The sequence below is a fragment of the Chiloscyllium plagiosum genome, chromosome 5, assembly GCF_004010195.1.
Source record: "Chiloscyllium plagiosum isolate BGI_BamShark_2017 chromosome 5, ASM401019v2, whole genome shotgun sequence".
Taxonomy (NCBI): Eukaryota; Metazoa; Chordata; class Chondrichthyes; order Orectolobiformes; family Hemiscylliidae; genus Chiloscyllium; species Chiloscyllium plagiosum.
Window position 1 is genome coordinate 37,061,158 of NC_057714.1, and position 22,019 is coordinate 37,083,176.

Genomic DNA, 22,019 nt, shown 5'->3' on the forward strand with positions numbered 1-22,019 from the left:
CCTAACTTCTGAACTGATTGGTCATGGAAGTAACCAAATTGAATGTTAGTGAGTAGGTTATTGCCGAGTAAGTGCAGCACTCATAAGAAAAGGGTACAATGGTCAACTTTTTGATTGCCAGTTCCAATGTGTCACAACGGGAAACTGTAATGACTTCCTCAGGAGACAGACATGGGCTGCAAACAATAGGGTACCCTTTGTTGTCCAATACCTCCCAGGAGCTGGAAAAATGTGCCATGTTCTTTGCAGCCTGCAACATATTATCGATGAGGATAAGCACCTCGCCAGGACCTTTCCTATGCCTCCACTTCTCGCCTTTAAACAACTGCCAAATCTTAAACAGATCATTGTTCGCAGCAAACTGCCCAACCTTCAGGACAACATCAACCACTACACCTGTCATGTCAACCACTGCAAGATGTGTCAGAGTGTCAACATAGATACCAATATTACCCATGAGAACACCACCCACAATGTACGCAGTGAGTACTCAAGTGATGCAGCCAATGTTGTCTATCTCATACATGCAAGCAAGGATGCACTGAGGCATGGTACATTAGCAAGTCTAAGCAGACATAATGACAACGGATGAATGGACACCGCACAACAATCAACAGACAGGAGTGTTCCCTCCCAACGGGGGAATACTTCAGCAGTCAGGGACATTCAGCCTTGGACCTGTGGGTGACCATCCTCCAAGGTGGACTGCGGGACAGGCAACAACGCAAAGTGGCCAAGCAAAGGCTGATTGCCAAATGCGATACCCATGGGGATGGCCTCAACTGGGACCTTGGGTTCATGTCACATTACAGGTGACCCCATTGCACTATACACTTTCTCTCACTCACACACAAGCGTGCGCACACACACACATACAAATACTCTTGCATACTCACATGCTCATGCAGACCCTCTCTCATACACAAGCTCTCTCTCATATGCAAACACTTACACTAGCAACACTATCACCCAAACATGCACCCTCTCACAGGCGTATACCCCTTTACACTCACACACTTTACCAAGCATACATACATACAAGAACACACTCTCTCACATGCACTCACACTCACTCTGTCTGTCTCTTGTGCGCACACACACACAACAGTTTATGGGATGAATTTATATTTGCAGAATTATATTTGCAGATACATTTTATTTTTCTCAAAAAATGCATAACCTAGAGACAGTCAATCCGTGTATAATTTTGTAAAATCCACTTTGGAAATATAACCAGTCTGAATCAAGATTGGAATACAGAAAGACTTTAACCTCACAACTTTAATGCATTGTCTGAGCCGAGATGTCACCTTTTGTAATAAAACCTTAAGGTATCTTGAGAATGTGACTTAAAAGAAGTTCTGGGATTTACATCTTAATGAACTGAACTCTAAACTGAATTCTAAAAAGATGAAAGACTTACTCTCGGTTTGTTCAATATATCACTTCAGCTGCATGACACTGTAATCTTTGACTATAAATTCTGTGTCTTAGGTTCCTGCTTCACAACCACCTGATGAAGAAGCAACACTCCAACAGCTAGTGCTTTCAAATAAACCTGTTGGACTATTACCTGGTACTTTGTGATTTCTTTCAGCAGGACATGTCTGGGCAATTTTCCACATTGCTGAGTAGATGCCAATGTTGTAACTGTATTGGAACAGCATTGCTGGGGTGTGGTATAGTTCTTCAGCATTAAACTTTCATAACAGTCACTCACAAATTAACATGGATATTTGTGAATAAAATATTGCATTTTAATAGTATTGGTCTGAAGACAACAAATGCAAAATGCTGGAAATACTGTTCGCAATTTTAAAAAAAATGTTGCTCAAATGATTTCACTTCGTACAATAATTGATTAATTCTATTAATTTTTTTAAGATATAGTATAAAATGACCTTGCCTTGATGTCATTTTGCATGTACCTAGTTCTATTAAAAGATCAATCTGTCAAAATGAAGCATTAAGAACTGAAGGTGACAATCTTTTGCTTTGTCTTGCAAGACCAACTTCAGTTTACTCTGATTCAGAATCAATAATTCCTTTAATAGATTGTGCAAGGTAGAAAACTGCAACGGATGAGGTCAGGATAGGACAATGTGAGGAATGCATTCAATTTTTACTAGCTGTTAAGCATCAGACTGGTTGGAAGCAACAATTTCTGCTTAGTATAATATTAAACATATTTTAAAATAATTTTTCTGTCCCCACATCAGTGTAATATTGAACAAAAACATGAAAACACAATGGAAATTCTCACAAAACTTTACTTAGAATTATTTGAAAAATACTTAATTTGTAAAATGTAAGCATGATAATGCAGTTGATGTCATTAATATTCAATGGGATACAGACAAAAAAATGAATCACTTACAAGAGTGTAACAGCAAAGTACTGTGGCTACTGGAAATATGAAATAAGTGCTGAAAGTCAACAGGTTTGACAGCATCTGTGAAGAAAGAAACAGAATTAATGTTTCAAGTCAAATTTGATCGTTCTTCAGAAATGAAGGAAGGTAGAAATATAATAGGTCCTATCTGGTTGGAAGGAGTGGAGAAGAGGCCAAAAAAGGGAAGGTCTGAGCTTGATTTGAGGGCAGGAGAGATTAAATAACCAAGATATTATAGAACAGAAGAGAAAGAAAATGATAATTATTATTGTAAAGAAATAAAGCATTGGCCCAGATTAAGTGTTGATGGTGCAATAATAGCCAATTGAAAGCAAAACATTGAAAACAAGACATGGATTAGCACTTGGCAAAGTAAAACAAAATCAAACTGAAGACCAGAATTCATGGGCTGAAATTCAATTGTGAGTCTGACCTACGTAAAATCCCTCATAGGAAGGTGAGGCGCTGCTCCTCTAACTTGAGTTGCGTTTGAGTAGAACATTACAGCAGACTGGGACAGAAAGACGAGGAATGGATTACACATTAAAATTACAAGCAACCAGCATGTTGGAGGGTAAGCTTGTGAACAGACTGGAAATGATCATCCAACCTGTGAGTGGACTCTCTAAATGTTGCATTAGCACTGTTGCCTCACAGCGCCACAGACAAGGGTTCAATTCCCGCCTCAGGCGACTGACTGTGTGGAGTTTGCACGTTCTCCCTGTGTCTGCGTGGGTTTCCTCCAGGTGCTCCGGTTTCCTCCCACAGACCAAAGATGTGCAGGTCAGGTGAATTGGCCATGCTAAATTGCCCATAGTGTTAGGTATAGGGGTAAATGTAGGGGTATGGGTGGGTTGCGCTTCGGCGGGTCGGTGTGGACTTGTTGGGCCGAAGGGCCTGTTTCCACACTGTAATGTAATGTAATCTAATATAATCTAATTGAATAAAGTGAATACAGCAGATGAGATTCAAAGATATACCTGGGAATTGCTCTTCACCCAGATGGAGGTGGTTTTGGGTAGTGAGAAGAAAGGAGGGAAAAGGGTCTCCGACAGTTGTATGGAAGGTTCCTGTCACAAAGAAGGAAAAAATGCCTTTACTTGAAGCATAGCTATATTGTACTGACCACATTAACCTGCCATCAGGCAGGTTTGGGACAATTGCACAAGAAGTCACTCAGCCTTTTTGAAAGAAACTCTTTGTGAAAGTCAGCCAAAAAAAAGTAAGATTCAGTAAGATAGATGTATTTAACTTCCATGTAACTATAGACATTTGTTGCTTTAAGTTGATTTTAAAGCCGAGAAATATTTTTGTTGGTAAAATGGAATTGCTGTTCAAAGGGAAAAGGAATTTACTTTTGATTATTTTATTTATTTTATTACCATTGACCATTAGCTAAACATGTTTGGAACTCACTCAAAGGGAAAAGGAATTTACTTTTGATTATTTTATTTATTTTATTACCATTGACCATTAGCTAAACATGTTTGGAACTCACTCTTCAGTGCCATGTATTTTCAAATGTTAGTCACTTCATATGTTTGTGACAGACAGTTGTCCAACGACAACTGAACACTTGCATTGGAATCCCAGTTTCAGGTTGTTCTTTCTGGATTTTGCTTAAATCTTACCAAAACCTTAAGGTAGTCACATGTATAAGTGGGTAAATGTCTTCTCGCCTCCCCTTTTTTGGTGTTCAGAAATCCTGAAACCACTAGATTGTTTTTCCACGAACTTCTCCTTTTAAGATGAAAATTCCTATTTATCCCTTAAAACCAAATAAATTCTTGCTCTGGAAAGGGGATGCTGCACCTCTGAACTATCACACCCACCAGGACCTCCAGATCCCTTCTCATTTGCATCCATTGAAAATACAGCTACTGAAACACATGTTTGAAAGCAGTTCGAGAGGATACCAAACCACAAATGGTTCAAGTCAGTGACATCAGACACTGGCTTACAGGCATGCAAAATCATTTAAAACACAAAAACATGCAAAGCTCCTTCATATACAAAATGTTCCTTTCTCTTTTGCTCACAGCTATTAGACTCATGTGAGTATCGAACCATCTCTTTTTGCTCATTAACCCCCATCTCAATTATACTCATGGTTTCATGGGATGGAGAGCCACAAATTGTTCACAAATTGGGAAAAAGTCTAATATGTGTTGCCTATCCAGGCTGTCCTGTAATTCCTGAATTAATTTCTCAGTAAAGTACTCTAGACAAATTATTTTTTGACTGATTAGCCCATAAGTTTCGTCATCCATCCATCCTTGGATAAACATCACTTATGCATTAGAAATATTGTCACACCTCTCCAAAAACATTCCCCTAGTAGGGTTTTACTACTTTGTGTTACTTGGAATATCTTCCAAAGGCATTCTTCTTTTCATTTGTGATATACATTGTACTTAAGACACCACTGTATCAGTTCAATCTGCTACCAAGAAATATTCCCTATGGGAGTTATCATTGGCCAAATGATGGCTTCTATGTTCATGAAGTAGAAAGTGAGGACTCCAGTTGCTGGAGATCAGCGTCGAGATTGTGGTGCTGGAAAAGCACAGCAGGTCAAGCAGCATCCGAGGAGCAGGAGAATCGACGTTTCGGGCATATGCCCTTCATCAGGAAGGGCTGATGAAGGGCTTATGCGTGAAACATCGATTTTCTATGTTCATGAAACCTGCTTCAATGTATTCAATTAATATATCAATCATAATCCCAGATTTCACACCAATTTTTAAAGTTAGGCATTCACTTTAATCTTAGTTGCAAGATTTAAGACAATTACAATGACAGACTGAATTGAGAGAGCCCTAATTGATTACAACACAAACAAAAACAGAAATTACTGGAAAATCTCAGCAGGTCCGGCAGCATCCGTGCAGAGAAATCAGAGTTAACATTCCAGGCCCAGTGATCCTTCTTCAGAACTGGTGGAAGGTAGGAAATGAATGTTTTTTATATAGAGGATGGGTTGGAGGAGGAGTAAACGGGAAGTGGAGATCAAGCCAAAAGAGAGAGAAACACAATTGGACAAAGGAGTGGTTAAAGCCTACACTGCTCACCATGTGCTTTCCTCTACACTGCAGAAATGAAGTGCAGATCACATTACGGAAAATTTATGTTCTGTCTGCAAAAAGGACCTTTGAGCTTCCAGTTCCCTGGCCAACATCTCTGTCTCAAGCTTGCTGCACTGTTCCAGTGAAGCTCAGCACAAGCTGGAGGAACAGCAGTTCATTTTTCATTTGGAATCCTGCAGCCTTTTGGACTTAATCTCGCGTCCAGTTTTAGGGTCTCAGCCCTTTCACCAATGCCCTCAGACCAGGCCTTGTCATCACATGGACTGCTACCACACGCTACCCATTGCCAGCTAATAGTCCCTATTAGCAGCTATTCATTTCCCAAGATTGATCTTGAACCCCTTTGTATGTCCAACTCCTTTTTCTCTTTTTTTTCTCTCAATCTCCACCTATCATTTACTCTTTCCCTACCCCTTCTGTGTAAAACCATCCTTTCCCTACCTACCATCAGTTCTGAAGAAGAGTCACCCAACCCAAAAGGATAACTCTGATTTTTCTCTACAGATGCTACCAGACTAGCTAAGCTTTTCCAGCAATTTCTGCTTTTGTTTCCAATTTCCATCATTCAAGTTCTTTTGATTTTTTTTGTCTAATTGATTACAAGACCATTTTAGATTACAGTATAATAATAGTCCTGAAGAGGGCCACTTGACTCTAAATGATTACAGATTACAGATTTTTTTTACAGATTACAGATTACATTACAGTGTGGAAACAGGCCCTTCGGCCCAACAAGTCCACACCGACCCGCCGAAGCGAACCCACCCATACCCCTACATTTACCCCTTACCTAACACTACGGGTAATTTAGTATGGCCAATTCACCTGACCCTGCACATCTTTGTGACTGTGGGAGGAAACCGGAGCACCCGGAGGAAACCCACGCAGACACGGGGAGAACGTGCAAACTCCACACAGTATGTTAACTCTGCTTTTGCTCCACAAATGCTGCCAGACCTGCCGAGTTTCTCCAGCAATCTTTTTGTTTCAGATTACCAGTAGCCAGTTCTTTGTTTTATTTTTGGTGAGAGTTGTTGTTTATTAACCCTTGCTAGCAATCACCTCCTGTGCATGTTCAAAGGCATCCTTAACTCTAATTCTTGTGCCAATACATAAATAGCACTCAATCAGCCTCTAATTGGCTAGGCAGCGTGTGCCCAATTTCCTGATTGGTTTCTTTAAAAGTGATGGATATTTTACTGTTATCACTTCCTGCTATCTTCTGATACTTCCTTAAGATGTCAGGCATTTATTTTTTCATGGCTTGTTCCTTTTAGCTTACTAACTTTGCAGATCTCTACCAAGATAAAGAATATTGCCAAAGTAATCTGCTTGACAGTATGCAATGGCACATCTGACATTCCTTCTAAGTTGTCTATGTGCTCAGCCACTCATGATGTTCCATTCATGATGACTGGCATTGGCATGACAATCGCTGCTTGACTTCTGGTTCTGGAAATTGCTGCCACGCATGGGACGTGGAATTCTGCGCAGCTGGGAAAAATACTAGAGTGATGACCAGTCATACTTGAGTGGTTAGTACCATTATATATGTCTCAACTAAAAATTCCAAGTGCCACATCAAAGGCTTTTTTTTAGTTAAATGAACCACATGTGAATACAGAATAATTGTTGATGCCTGAAAAAAAAGTTAACTGAAGACATTTTCAAAGACATACTGGTTTCTTTTCTCCTCTGAAAGAAACACAAGTCCCATCAGCACTAACAAACCTTTATCACTGAAATGAAGAATGTTCACACTAAGATAACAAAAGTAAAATAAAGTACTTAAATATGGAACTTGATTCCAAAGTAACATAGTTACAAAACTAAATCAGGTTAAAAATGCAGAATTGTGCCTTTTGAGTAAAACATGTTACATTTGTTATCCTGAGTTTACATTGCTTGTGCCACGAAAACAACAATAAAACTACAAACTCATGAGCCTATTTTTGACCTGGGCCATTTTGTTTTTCTTCATGATATAAATTGCTCAATAATTAACCAAATAACAAAATATAATTTTGATTGAAAGGAATGAAATTATTGAAAATATTGAAGATAACTTAATCCTATGTAGCATGGGTGAAAGATGCTATGTAATAGTGATGACAGATCATGTGGAACTGGAGCCTGGTCAGACAGCTCCAAGAAAACTAGCTTCACTTACCATCCCCTACAGTAATGCTCAGCAAATTCTGTGAGAAGGTGATGAGGAATTAGGGGTACAGAGAAGTGTAGCAGGATGTCACAGAGGGTACAGGCATTTCAGAATGCTGGCAGAGGAGAAAATATGTTAAGTTATGGCATCTCGCTGAAGTTGGTGAAAATGATGAAGTACAATTTGTTGAATATGGCAATTGCCGGCAGCATGGGAATATTTGATGATATCACTACTGGTGGAAACAAAAAATTCCTTATTGCTGACCCCAGAAATAAATTAATATTTGGAAAAATTAAATTAACGCCATCAAAATTATTGGTGCACCGTGTTCTTCAAAGTGAATGGTGAGCACTATCCCATAGTGCCAATAGTGACAAAATCTAAACCTTTAGGCATGTTATTGGCTCTGAAAGCTGGGTATGTATTTACATGATTTTTTTTTTCAAATTTGAAACTAAAGGTTAAACACCTGTTGTTTTGCAGTTGTTATTATTAAAATGAAAATGACTTACTCTAATAAGTAAGGCATGGCAACCTGTTGAGTTTCTAAAAGATGTCTATCACCTTGTGATTTCCCAGATGGAAAGAAGTCTTTTCTTCTCTCTCCTCTCACTGACAATCTCCTTCAATTAATTTCCCGAGGGGGACATTTTGCATAATATTCAGTGATAAAATTATTTAAATCCAATTTCTCTGCAAGAAGGAGGAAGAATATTTTGAAAGAGAAGGTTCAAAATTTCAAGACCTGCATTACGCCAGTTGAAAGTGAATCAAGAAAAAAAAATAAGTTATTTCCAAAAAAAGGAACATGCCGAACTAGAAACCTGCCAAAAGCTGATGTACAGCTCCCAAAGCCGGAAAAATTCAATGTTTGAAAATCTATTTTGAATATGAAGGACCTTTCAAATTATTTGGATTATATGTTGTAATTTGGTCAGTTGTCTATGAAAATGAAATGTCTTAGCCTGTTAAACAAAATCAAACAGGAATCCTACATCATGTAACTTGTGACATGAAAAATTAGGGGTCAGTTATGACTGTCGTGGAACAAAGGGCTTTTTATTTTCTGTCAGAGTGAGAGCATCATTCATCTGTCAAGTTAAATGTATTATTTTGAAAAAAATCATAATTTAGACTTATGAACAAATTAATTTGTTTCAGACATTTTAACTTATTCTGATAAAATATTTATATCATCAGAGATTTTCACCTTGACGACCTACATCTTGACCAAGGGGGTCATTATCAATGTATGGAAATTGGGATATTGCTTTGAACATTCATATCTAGCAAGATGTAAGGTAAAAATACTTATAACACTGGTCTCTGTGAAACTAGTGGTTGTGGCTTTCCAACAAGTTTCTTATTTATTTACTAAGATTATACTCATGGCAACATCAAGACATGGAGGTTGGCAGTAAGTAATTTACTTTCAGGAAATATTTTTCAGCATCCGTCTTCTGATTTCCATTATATTTAGTTGTATTGTGGTTGGAACCAATTTCATATTATTACATCAAATGTACATGAAATTTAATCCAACTTTCTTCACCTCACTCTAACCACACACTTGTGTTCATTTCTTGTTCACTGTTTCTCCACCTTCCAAATGTGACACCACTGTTTAAAAAGGGAGATAGACAAAAGATGGGGAGTAATCGACACTTAGCTTATCTTCTGTAGTGGGGAAGATACTTGAGTCTATTATCAAGGATGAAATAATAAGGCATCTAGATAGAAATAGTCTCATTGGGCAGATGCAGCATAGGAGAATGAAGGGCAGGTCTTGTTTAACTAATCTTTTGGAATTCTATGAAAACATTACAAGTAAGGTGGCCAACGGGGATCCAGTAGATGTGGTGTACCTAGATTTCCAAAGGCCTTCAACAAGGTGCTGCACAAGAGCCTGCTGCATAAGATAAAGATGCATGGTGTTATGGGTAAAGTATTAGCATGGATAGTGAATTGGTTGACTAACAGGAAGCAAAGAGTGGGGATAACTGAGTTCTATTCTGGTTGGCAATCTGTAACTAGTGGTGTGCCTCAGGGATCAGAGTTAGGACTGCAATTACTCACAATTTATAAAGAAGATTTGGAATTGGGAACCACATGTAGTGTCTCAAAGTTTGCAGATGACACTAAAATGAGTAGCAGAGCAAAGTGTGCAGAGAACTGTGAAAGTTTGCAGAGGAATATAGATACTTTAAGTAAGTGGGCAATGTTAATAAATGTAAAGTCATCCAACCACCTGCTGAGGGAGCAGTGTTCCGAAAACTATTGCTTCAAAATAAACTTGTTGGACTATAACCAGGTGTTGTGTGATTTTTAATTTTGATAGGAGTAACAATAAAAAGGATTATTACTTGAATGGTTACAAGTTGCAGCATTCTGCTATGCAGAGGGGCCTAGGTGTCCTTGTGTATTATTCACACAGGGTTGGTCTCCAGGTACAACAAGGAATGAGGAAGGCAAATATAATTTTGTCCTTTATTGCTAACAGGATTGAGTTTAAAAGCAGGGAGGTTATGTTGCAGCTTTATAGGGTGCTGGTGAGCCCACACCTGGAGTACTGCTTGCAGTTTTGGTCTCCTTACTTGAGAAATAATGTACTGGCACAAGAGAAGGTTCACTAGGTTGATTTCAGAGTTGAGGGGGTTGGCTTATGAGGAGAGGCTGAGTAGACTGGGATTATATTCATTGGAATTTAGAAGAGTGAGGGGGGATCTTATAGAAACATATAAAATGATGAAGGGAATAGATAATACAGGAGTAGAGAAGATGTTTCCACTAGGCAAAAGTGAAGATGTTTCCACTGGCATTTTCACTTCTATATTACTTTGCTGCTTTGAAATCAAAAATGTTCACAATTCTCTAAGAGTGTTCTAATCAAGGGGAACTTTGGACAATTACATGCGGATAGTGCAACTAGAATTAGTTTTTGCTTTACTTGGCAGTTTGTGCCTTTTGAAATAAAAAATTGCATTTATATAGTCCTTTCCATGTTGCTAGTGTATTGTTTGTAATGAGGTTAGCTAGGTGGACCTCCTGGAATATGAATTCTCTGATTGAGGCTGTTAATCTGGTCCAATCAGGGAGCCCTGGCAGACAGATATAAACAGGAGTATCGGGGCGGGCTGTCCTAGAGGTGGTCGAAAGGTGTGTCAGGGCGGACCGAGAACCGGAAGGTGGGTAGGGCCGGGCTTCTTTAGTGGTCGGAAGGTGGGAGGGGCGGAGTCTGTATTGTCTGCACTTTTGTATGTAACAGTACTGTGTAATGTAAAACTGTCATTGCTGTTGTCTCTTTATATCTTTATGTGAAACTGGGATTTGAGGTTTGGGGCCTGGCTTTGCTGCTCCTCTCCCTTGTAAAATTGCTGTCTCTTGTATGCAGCTGTAAATGTAACCGTTTGTTGTAAACTGTTTTTGTAATTTGTTTAATAAAATAAAATTAAAAAAAAATAAACAGGAGTGTCAGAGATTCTGTTCACTTTGAGAGTTGCCTCTGAGGGAGCTGGATCAGTGTAACTAAAGGGTGACTTGATGACGGGATACCGGTCTCGTGGAGTTATTTCAACCATGAAAAAAATGCTTTTTAATGCTAATTAAGTATTAGCCCAGTGAAGTTACTGCAGAAAACCAGGAAAAACATTAAGATTCACAGCCTAATAGAGCACTTTCAGACATGCATCCAGCAAACGTTTGCTTAGTAAAGTAATTAAAATTAAAAGAAACAGAATTAACTATAAGCTCATTTAAAATGGAAACACCAAAGCAGTGACTTGGATTAGCACAAGAAATTTGAGGACATGTGAAAACATCTTTCCAAAGGGTTTGGAAATAACTTTATAACTGTTCTCCAGACTGTGACTGAGAATCAGATAAAAGGGTTAATTCTTAAATCACCTTCATGAATTTTCAAAGAGCAAAATATGTTCTTCATTGAGTCATTCCATGACTCCAAAGGATACATGAGCGGCATTTTGCAAGCAGCATCTCATTGATACCAGTGAGGTCACCAATCCCCTGTTTCAAAGAACCGGCAAGTTTGTCCAGTTCACTCTAATTGTGAGTGTCAGACTTTCAGAGATTTGAAGCCACTGCAGGTTTTCCATAGGTATAGACTGCATTTGTGTGCAATCTGAGCTCCCCAGGAACTGGTGGAGACAGTCCAGGACTTGCATGTCCTTGGGATGTGGGAGGGGAGTTGAAGTTGTCGGCCGCAAGCTGTAAGGAAAAGGGCCAGAAAAACTCAGCAGGTCAGGCAGCATTTGTGAAGAAAAACAGAATTGATATTTCAGGTTAATGACCTTTTATATGAAATCAAATGAAATAGAGATGCAAGGGTTTTTAAGCTAGTGGGATGGTGCGGATGGAAGAGGGAGTAGGATAAATTATAATGATATGAGGTGTGGTTGAACAGCAACAACAGTTTTGCAACAGGCACTGTCCACTGTTTCAAGTTGCAGAATGGACTTGAAAATTGAATACTGTCCACAGTTTGTCATTTTCAGATGTTTGAAGTTTCAGAATGCCAGATGGGTACATAAATATTTGTTGTTTGTGTCTCCTCAATAATATTTTTTTTGCAGGTGCCCAGTATTTGTGAATGTCTGTTGGGTTGCATTATAAAATAAAGATTTTAAGACCATCCTTACACCAAGAATTCCCAAATTGAGGATCATGAGCTGAAAGCATATGGAGAATATGTCGCTCTTCTTCTTAGCATCTAATAATTTTCTATAATCCGTGGACTCAAAACATAACAATTGTTGACACTGGTTTCTTGGAAAGACATTATGGCATAGGGAACTGTGAGCAGTGACATCATAGAAATAATGTTACATTTCTGAGTCATGTAGCAGATGATAAATGATGACATTATAAATCCTCAACTAAATAAAATTCAGAAGGTATGTTAGGTAAAAGGTACAGTGACAACAGTGTGTTTTTCTATGGACCAAATCTATTTTACATAATTTGATGTTGGAGTACCCAAGCAACCCCAACATTTATAAAATGAACCGTTGCTTCCAGGATGTTGCCAAGATCAGAGAGATGTTGTGGTAGCTGGCTGGAGCCAGACATCCATTGGGGAGAGCAAATAAATCAAGGGAAAATATAAAGGGGAACAGAAATGAAGAGAACCAAAGGAAAACTGACATCCATATTCACAGATCCCTTAAGGTTGGAAAACAGATAAATAAGGTAGTTAGGAAACTATAGAGAATAATTTACTTTATTTTCTGAGACCTAGAACAGAACAAGGTGGTTGTGACAAATTAAGCAACATGTAGAATATTGGGTACAGTTCTAGTCACTGCTTTACAGTAATGATGTGACAGCATTAAAAAGGGTATAAAGGATATATGAAGATTTGCCAGGAATGAGCATCTGAGGAAAAATTAGGTGGTTTTACAAAAATGGGTTTTTACAAACCAGTTATGCTACAAACATACCTTATAATTTAAGGTAAAACAATGTTCTGACTGTGGGATGATGTGAGCATACTAATTCTGCCCATAGATCTGTAACCAAAACCTAAAGAAAACCAAGTACCTGCTTTTCTAACTTGATACGTAGGGATAGTTTGGTTTCTGGCTTAAGAGACACAGAGAGGAAAACAAAATAGCTATTGCTAAAAGCAGAGGTAAACAATATTTTCTTTGTGGTGGTGATATCCAAAGGTGTGTGGGTCAGGCAGATTGGACATGCTAAATTGCGCTATGTGTCCTGGGATGTGCAGGCTAGGTGGATTAACCATGGGAATTACAGAGTTAAAGGGAAGAGGAGCGGATTGTGTCTGAGTAGGATGCTCTTTGGAGGGTTGGTGTGGACTCAATGGGCTGAGTGGTCTGCTTCCACACTGTAGTGATTTTATAATGCTGGTGAGAACTGGCTCTTTGATTGAGGAGATTGGGTCTGTGGAGATTTAAGGAATAAGGCATCACCTACGTGGGTCATGTTGCTGGAGGACAGATAATGGATTTTAATATATTCATATTCAGTGAAACAATTTTCAAAGACCATTGGAAGACTCATCCCAGCCTGGCAGAGAGAAGACACCCTGTTGAAAAGCTGGAACTTGGAACTCAATTCTCAAGGCTACATATCCGCTGATGGTGTAGCAAAAAATAAGAACACGTCTTAATGCAATTTGATTGTATTAATTATTTAATGGGGAAACATATTTTCTTCAGTATAGTATATTATTTGTGTATTAAGTCATGCTTAGTCCATGTTGAGTTTAATTTGTTTATTATAATTAAGGAGAATCATGCCCTGCAATTCTTTCCATGGGTCACTGAGAAATTAATTTGCCTCTTCAAATGCTTTTGAATTTTTTGGGGATTGTGACAATAGTTTAGTGTTGTGTTCTTTGGAACAGATAAGCACAAGGAGAATTTAATTGACGTATAAAATTACAATGTTTACACAGTAGGCAAGGAGAATTTACTTCCTTTTGCATTGGTTTTTAATGACTACAAGGGCATGGAATTAAAAGTAAATCAAGAGAAGGAATTAGAGTAGTTGAGTGTTGGGGTATAGATTTATTTGTTGGTGTATATAACTAACAGAATAACAAAAAGAGAAACCTAAATAGATTTAAAGAATGCTTTGTCTCTGCTGAGTTGCCCTAACCAGCAAAGTTAAGAACCAAGAGCTGGAGAACAAGATTAAGTTGGATCACTCTTTTGATGGCACATATATAATGGACCGAATAGATTCCTCCTCTGCCATGCATTTTCTTTCTTCATATACTAGTTCTTAATTTTTTCTCCCGAAAAAACGATCAGAGACAGCACCAACCCTGGCACCTGGGAGGCAACACAACTTTGAGTCTCTCTCGTTCCCACAGAACCTCCCATGTGTCCCCCCAACTATGGAGTCCCAATGACTAATGCTCTGCTCCTCTTCAGCCTTCCCTTCTGAGCAACAGACATAGACTGTGCCAGAAACCTGTGCCCCATTGCTTACCCCGGTAAGTACCCCTCTCCAATAGTATTCAAAACAGTGATTAGTTTATTTTTTTTAGTTTATCAGTCTTTTTAGTCTCACTGGGAATTTAGAATAATGGGAATGGATGTTAGGGTAGTTGAATGTTCCTCCTGCAGAATGTGGGAGGTAAGGGATACAAGTAGCGTCCCTGCTGACTGCATCTGCAGGAAGTGCACGCAACTCCAGCTCCTCGAAAACCACATTAGGGAATTGGAGCTAGATGAACTTTGGATCATTTGGAGGTGGAGAGGGTTATTGAGATGAGTTACAGGAGGTAGTCACACCTCAGGTAAAAAGAGGAGGTAGATGGGTTACCACCAGGGGATGGAAAGGGAACCGGCAGGCATCCCCTGGTGGTCATCCCCCTCAACAACAAGTATACTGTTGGGGGGATGACTTACCAGGGGTAAGCAATGGGCACAGGTCTCTGGCACAGAGTCTGTCCCTGTTCTTAGAAGGGAAGAGGGAAAAGGAGCAGAGCATTAGTTATTGGGGACTCCATTGCTAGGGGGACAGATAGGAGGTTCTGTGGGAATGAGAGAGACTCACCGCTGGTGTGTTGCCTCCTAGGTGCCTGGTTCATGATGTCTCTCAACATGTTTTTGGGATCCTTGAAGGGGAGGGGGAGTAGCCCCAAGTTGTGGTCCACATAGGCACCAAAGACACAGGTAGGAAAAGAGATGGGGGTTTAAGGCAGAAATTCAGGGAGCTTGGGTGGGTGCTTAGAGCTAGAACAAACAGAATTGTTGTCTCTGGTTTGTTGCCCATGCCATGTGCTAGCGAGGCGAGTATTAGGGAGAGAGGAGAGTTGAACATGTGGCTACAGAGATGTGCAGGAGGAAGGGTTTTGGATTCCTGGATAATTGGGGCTCTTTCTGGGGTAAGTTTGACCTCTACAAACAGGATGGTCTTCACCTGAACCAGAGGGGTACCAATATCCTGGGGGTGAAATTTGCTAATGCTCTTTGGGTGGGTTTAAACTAATTCAGTAGGGGGATGGGAACCAAAATTGTAGTTCGAGTATACGGGAAGTTGAGAGTAGTGAAGTCAGAACTAAGATTTCAAGATTGCAAGAAGGCACCAGCAAGCAAGAAATTGGTTTGAAGTATGTCTACTTAAATGCCAGGAGCATCTGGAATAAGGTGGTTGAACTTGCAGCGTGGGTTGGTACTTCGGATTTCCATGTTGTGGCCATTTCAGAGACATGGGTAGAACAGGGACAAATATGGTTATTGCAGGTTCCAGGATTTAGGTGTTTCAGTAAGAATGGAGAAAATGGTAATAGAGGAGGTGGTATGACACTGTTACTCAGGGACAGTATTATGTTTGCAGAAAGGACATTTGAGGACTCATCCACTGAAGTAGTATGGGCTGAGATTAGAAACAGTTATATTGTTGCGAGTTTTCTATAGGCCTCCAAATAGTTCCAGAGATGTAGAGGAAAGGATAGCAAAGATGATTCTCGATAGGAGTGAGAGTGACAGGTTAGATGTTATGGGGGCTTTAACTTTCCAAATATTGACTGGGAATACTATAGCTCAAGTACTTTAGATGGGTTAGTTTTTGTCCAATGTGTGCAGGAGGGTTTCCTAACATAGTAGGTAGACAGGCTAAAAGGGGTGAGGCCACATTAGATTTGGTACTGGGTAATGAACCTGGCTAGGTGTTAGATTTGGAGATAGATGAGCAGTTTGGCAATAGTGACCACAATTTGGTTATGTTTACTTTAGTGATGGAAAAGGATAGGTATATACCGCAGGGCAAAAGTTATGGCTGAGGGAAAGACAATTACGATGCGATTAGGCAAGAGTTAGGATGCATAGGATGGGGAAGGAAACTGCAGAGAATGGGCACAGTTGAAATGTGGAGCTTATTTGAGGACCATCTACTGTGGGCCCTTGATAATTATGCACCAGCCAGGCAGGGAGGAAGTTGTCGAGCACAGGAGCTGTGGTTTACTGAGGAAGCTGAATCACTTGTCAAGAGGAAGAAGGCTTATGTTAAGATGAGATGTGATGGCTCAGTTGGGGCGCTTCAGAGTTACAAGTTAACCAGGCGAGACCTAAAGAGAGAGCTAAGAAGAGCCAGGAGGGGACATGAGAAGTCGTAGGCAGATAAGATCAAGGAAAACTCTAAGGCTTTCTATAGGTATAGCAGGAATAATAGAATGACCAGCGTAAGATTAGTGCCAATCAAGCATAGTAGTGGGAAGTTGTGCGTGGAGTGAGAAGAGATAGGGCAAGTGCCAAATGAATACTTTTCATCAGTATTTACATTAGAAAAAGACAATGTGGTCGAGGAGAATACGGAGTTACAGGCTACTAGACTAGATGGGATTGAGGTGCATAAGGAGGAGGTGTTAGCAATTCTGGAAAGCGTAAAAATAGATAACTCCCCTGGGTCAGACGGGATTTATCCGAGGATTCTCTGGGAACCTAGGCAGGAGATTGCCGAGCCTTTGGCTTTGATCTTTATGTTGTCATTGTCTACAGTAATAGTGCCAGAAGACTGGAGGATAGCAAATATTGTTCCCTTGTTCAAAAAGGGGAGTAGAGACAACCCTGGAAATTATACACCTGTGAGCCTCACTTCGGTTGTGGGTAACGTGCTGGAAAAGGTTATAAGAGACAGGATTTATAATCATCTAGAAAGGAATAAATCAATTAGGGATAGTCAACATGGTTTTGTGAAGGGTAGGTTCTACCTTACAAACCTTATTGAGTTCTTTGAGAAGGTGATCAAAAGGTGGATGAGAGTAAAGCAGTTGATGTGGTGTATATGGATTTCAGTAAGGTGTTTGATAAGGTTCCCCAGGTAGGCTATTGCACAAAATACAGAGGCATGGAATTAAGGGTGATTTCGCAGTTTGCATTAGAAATTGACTAGCTGAAAGACGACAGAGGGTGATGGGAAATATTCATCTTGGAGCTCAGTTACAAGTGGGGTACTGTAAGGATCTGTTTTGGGTCCACTGTTGTTTATCATTTTTAAAAATGACCTGGATGAGGGCCTAGAAGGATGGGTTAGTAAATCTGCGGATGACACTAAGGTCTGTAGAGTTGTGGATAGTGACAAAGGATGTTGTAGATTACAGAGAGACATAGATAAGCTGCAGAGCTGGGCTGAGAAGTGTCAAATAGAGTTTAATGTGGAAAAGTGTGAGGTGATTCATGTTGGAAGGAGTTACAAGAATGCAGACTACTGGACTAATGGCAAGATTCTTGGTAGTGTAGATGAGCAGAGAGATCTTGGTGTCCAGGTACATAGATCCTTGAAAGTTGCCACCCAGGTTGTTAGGGTTATTAAGAAGGCATACAGTGTGTTAGCTTTTATTGGTAGAGGGATTGAGTTTTGGAACTATGAGAACATGTTGCAGCTGTACAAAATTCTGGTGCGGCATTTGGAGTACTGCATACAGTTCTGGTCACCGCATGATGTGGAAGCTTTGGAAAGGGTTCAGAGGAGAGTTACTAGGATGTTGCCTGGTATGGAGAGAAGGTCTTACAAGGAAAGGCTGAGGGACTTGAGGCTGTTTTCGTTAGAGAGAAGAAGGTTGAGAGGTGACTTAATTGAACACAAGATAATCAGGTTAGATAGGTTGGACAGTGAGATCCCTTTTCCTTGGGTAGCGATGGCTAGCACGAGGGCACACAGCTTTAAACTGAGGGGTGATAGATATAGGACAGATGTCGGAGGTAGTTTCTTTATTCAGAGAGTAGTTGGGGCATGGAATGTACTGCCTGCAACATTTAAATGGCATTAGATAGACATATGGACGAGAATGTAATAGAGTAGGTTAGATGGGCTTCAGATTGGTTCCACAGGTCAACGCAACATCAAGGTTGAAGGGCCTGTACTGCACTGTAATGTTCTATGTTCTATTCCAATATGGGATGCATAATACACAAAATCCTGCATTATGACCTGGAATCAAGTTGAACAAGACTCTCTGAATGCGATATCACTTGTGTTTGAAGTCAGTTCTTTGCTCGGTCTGCAACATTAATTCCAAATTTGGGTGATGGTATTAAGCATTTTATATGGAGACTGACAGCAGTTTTTAAATGGATTCCAGCTTTGCAAATATAATTTGAACTCTTTTGTTATATTGGATATACCATTCTCAGAATTAAAAATGTTGTATGGTGGCATCCATATCAATTTTCATTTGCCACAACTGAAAAAATGCACTTCAAGCCTACATACATTGAAGGAGTGATCAAAACTATACTGGCGCTGTATGATCAGGGCATTTATTAGCAAAGATCCTATTGGAAATTCATTGCACTAAAGGTTTTAAATGCTATAATCATTTGAATTCCAATATGGTATTTGGAGAGCTAGATTATTTTTGAAAAAACAATTTTCAAACAACTAGACATTCTGGTGAACATTTAAATCTGAGATAAGGCTACAATTATTGACATTGAGGTACACAAACGCTAAGCAAGTTGATTGTTAGAGTATACAATGAGGGATTATACATATTCACACACAGAAGACAGTATTCTTAAAAGCACTTTTGAGGTATTTATTAAAAGGTTCACAGACAAGGATTAACACAATGATGATTGATGAAAACTAGGTTGAAGAATAAAGCAGGCAATGCACAATTTTCAAAGGTAGATTTCGACATGAGGCATTTACCACTTCTACTCCTACATGACGTAGAGATATTATTTTTGTACTACTCATTTACTGGGGTGAACTCATTTTCTTCCACAACATTTTCTTCTTCACCTTCTTCATCTTCCTCAAGGTCATCTTCATCTTCCTGTGAAAAGATTTTTTTTTAAATGAAAGCTTGTCATTTTAGTATCAAATCTACATAATGGCAACACCACTCTCTGTTAAACTTAAATCACTTTTTGTTGAACTCAATCTTTCAATCTGAATACATATTAAAATGATTAAATGTATATTTATTATATTGAAGTTCTGATATTTTCACTTATAAATCCACACAATCAAATAACTCTTATCTTTAAATACAGGTAGTAGGATCCAGTACATCTATAATAATTACATCATGAGGAAACATTTCCCCAAATTTGGTGGCAATTTATCTCTCCCTATTTGTACAGCAATAAAGTTAAAGATCATCTGTCCACTTTTATAAAGTAGCACTAGAATTCCTTCAATTGAAATACAAGTTAATAAACTGAGAATAAAATTTATAACTGTCTGATCAACTACCTTAAAATTAATAGTACCAAGTAGCTATGGTGACAAAATGTTCTTCAATTCTGCAGTCAGTTACTCAAATCAGCTGAAGTGGCTATGAATCTCATTTTACAGATGTTTTATGCCTCTGTACTGCATTTCATGCACTATCCACCAAAGCTTCCTGACAAGCCTGCCAATTTTCCAATTACTGGTAGCACCATATGTTATCTGAAATTCAGTCAAGTCTAAAATAGGAGAAAAAGAGCACGTCAAACAGCAGCAATCTAGCAATCTTCCATAATTCTGTCAATTACTGTGCATTTATTACAAGTCAACTGTCTAAATGAAGCAGTAGTATCATAATGCTCTTCAGCTACTATGGTTTCACATTCAACTGACATATTGCATTCAGTTCTAAGAACACAGCAGCTATAAAATGCTCAACAGGTTTCAAAATGCTTTGGTTTTTTTTCAAAATTCAATACATTGTGATATGAGGGGCTATTAAGAAATGCACAAACAGCAGAATTTGCTGCTCAGCTCTTCACAGGAAATAAAAGCATCGGGGTTGAGGGAGCTGGGCGGGTGGAGTGGGGGGGCGGATGGGGTTGGGGGGGGGGGGTGTCATGGGCTCACGCACGGTGTACTGCTACCTAGTCTACTGAACGAGGAGCAGACTTCACAGAAAACTCCGAGCCCAGAGGAAATCAATTAACTGAATAATCAAATGTCCGAACAAAATAGTGCCCGCCCATCTCGTTCGGATAATCGAGGTTCCTCTGTATTTCGGTACAAGACTGAAGCTCACATCATCAACACTGATGAATGATGGTGGTGTTCTAAGAAAACTGGGCTTTCAGTGACCAGCTGAATGGAAAACCTCAATTCATTGTAAAAATGAGATATGAACAGCTGAGCCTTGCACCAGTTGCTGTGTAATCTGATGCAGTTTTTGACAATGTAACTGAAAAGCAAGACAGTTGTTTGTTCTCCAGGGAGAAGTCGTCCATGGCAACATGGTTCATTTTCATATGACAGTCTTGACTAGTGTGACATTTACTTTGTGTCGTTGTCAGGAAAATGCACCCCCTATGGTATTACATAGTTTATAACTGTGCTCTTAATGGTAAATCATAAGATTCTACTATAAGAAAAAAATTAGGATCTATGTGGTATGCCCCTGTCTAATGATATCACTATGAAAGGAAGCCTGAACTGACTAATTAAAAAATGAAGGAACCATAACATTTATTTTTTTTTCAGATTTGCCTGTTCAATTGTAATCATCTAGCTTTCTTTTTGAACAGTTTTGTTTGAATTTCTGCTAGTGAAACAATTAACAAATAGGTTAGCTGCTCACAAGACAGATGCAAATTACTTAAGGGTGTCAAAGGATATGCGTTTAGCAACTGTATATTTTAATTGTGCCTGTTTTAACTATGCGAGCAGCAATTCAAGATTTTTTTGACAGCTTTAAAGCATAAGTGCAAGGTTTGAACATAACACCTTGAACTGAGTATGATACCCATCCTTAAAAAGGAACATTCTTAAAAAAGGTTTTCAGTTTCTAACTGACTTGATCAATTAACTATCTGTGAAAATCAACATCTGCATTTGAAAAGGATATCCTGAAATCTTGCAATAAACAGATATTCTTAATTACTTATTCCTGGGGGTTTTCTGGCATTATTGATGAGGACGTAAGATTGTTTGCACAACTTGACTGTATCTAAAAGGACGTATCACTTATTCACAAAATTAACTGTTAGCTCGCAGGGACTAGAGAATGAGTGATTGGTAATTGTTTAGCCTACATAATTCGAGTTACTGATGTAGGGTCAATAGCTGACGGACCTGACCTTAAGCCAATGGAAAAAAGTTAATGAAAATCATTTCCTAATTAGCAATCAGATGTCCTCAATATTAGTGATACAAGTTTCAAATTCTTTTGTGTTACAGTTTAACCATCTGTCTTCTGTAAGTAATTTTTATGAGACAAAGTTTGAAGTAATATCACTTCAGAAACAGGTGTAGACATAATGTTTCTGAGGAACAGATGTACTGGCCTTGAAATATTCATTTAGAACATAGAACAGTACAGCACAGAACAGGCCCTCCAGTCCACGATTTGTGTTGACCATTGATCCTCATGTATGCACTCTCAAATTTCTGTGATCATATGCATGTCCAGCAGTCTCTTAAATGTCCCCAATGA

The 22,019-nt window shown here is 39.1% G+C and overlaps 1 protein-coding gene across 11 annotated transcripts in view; it reads right to left on the reverse strand.

Moving 5' to 3' along the window:
- phf14 (PHD finger protein 14) overlaps positions 1 to 22,019 on the reverse strand; it is a 290,569-nt gene that overhangs the window by 46,985 nt on the left and 221,565 nt on the right. For 6 of the 11 annotated variants that reach the window (XR_006311667.1, XR_006311666.1, XR_006311664.1 and 3 more), the window contains one exon: positions 19,146 to 19,412. Coding sequence is in view for 4 of the 11 variants with exons in the window: in XM_043689858.1 (XP_043545793.1) it covers positions 19,326 to 19,412 (87 nt within the window). In the remaining 7 variants the exon portion in view is untranslated. Of the gene's footprint in view, positions 1 to 2,377; positions 2,453 to 3,372; positions 3,463 to 19,145; positions 19,413 to 22,019 lie in introns of those variants that run through there. The other 5 variants (XM_043689855.1, XM_043689857.1, XM_043689856.1 and 2 more) reach the window with 3 other exon arrangements.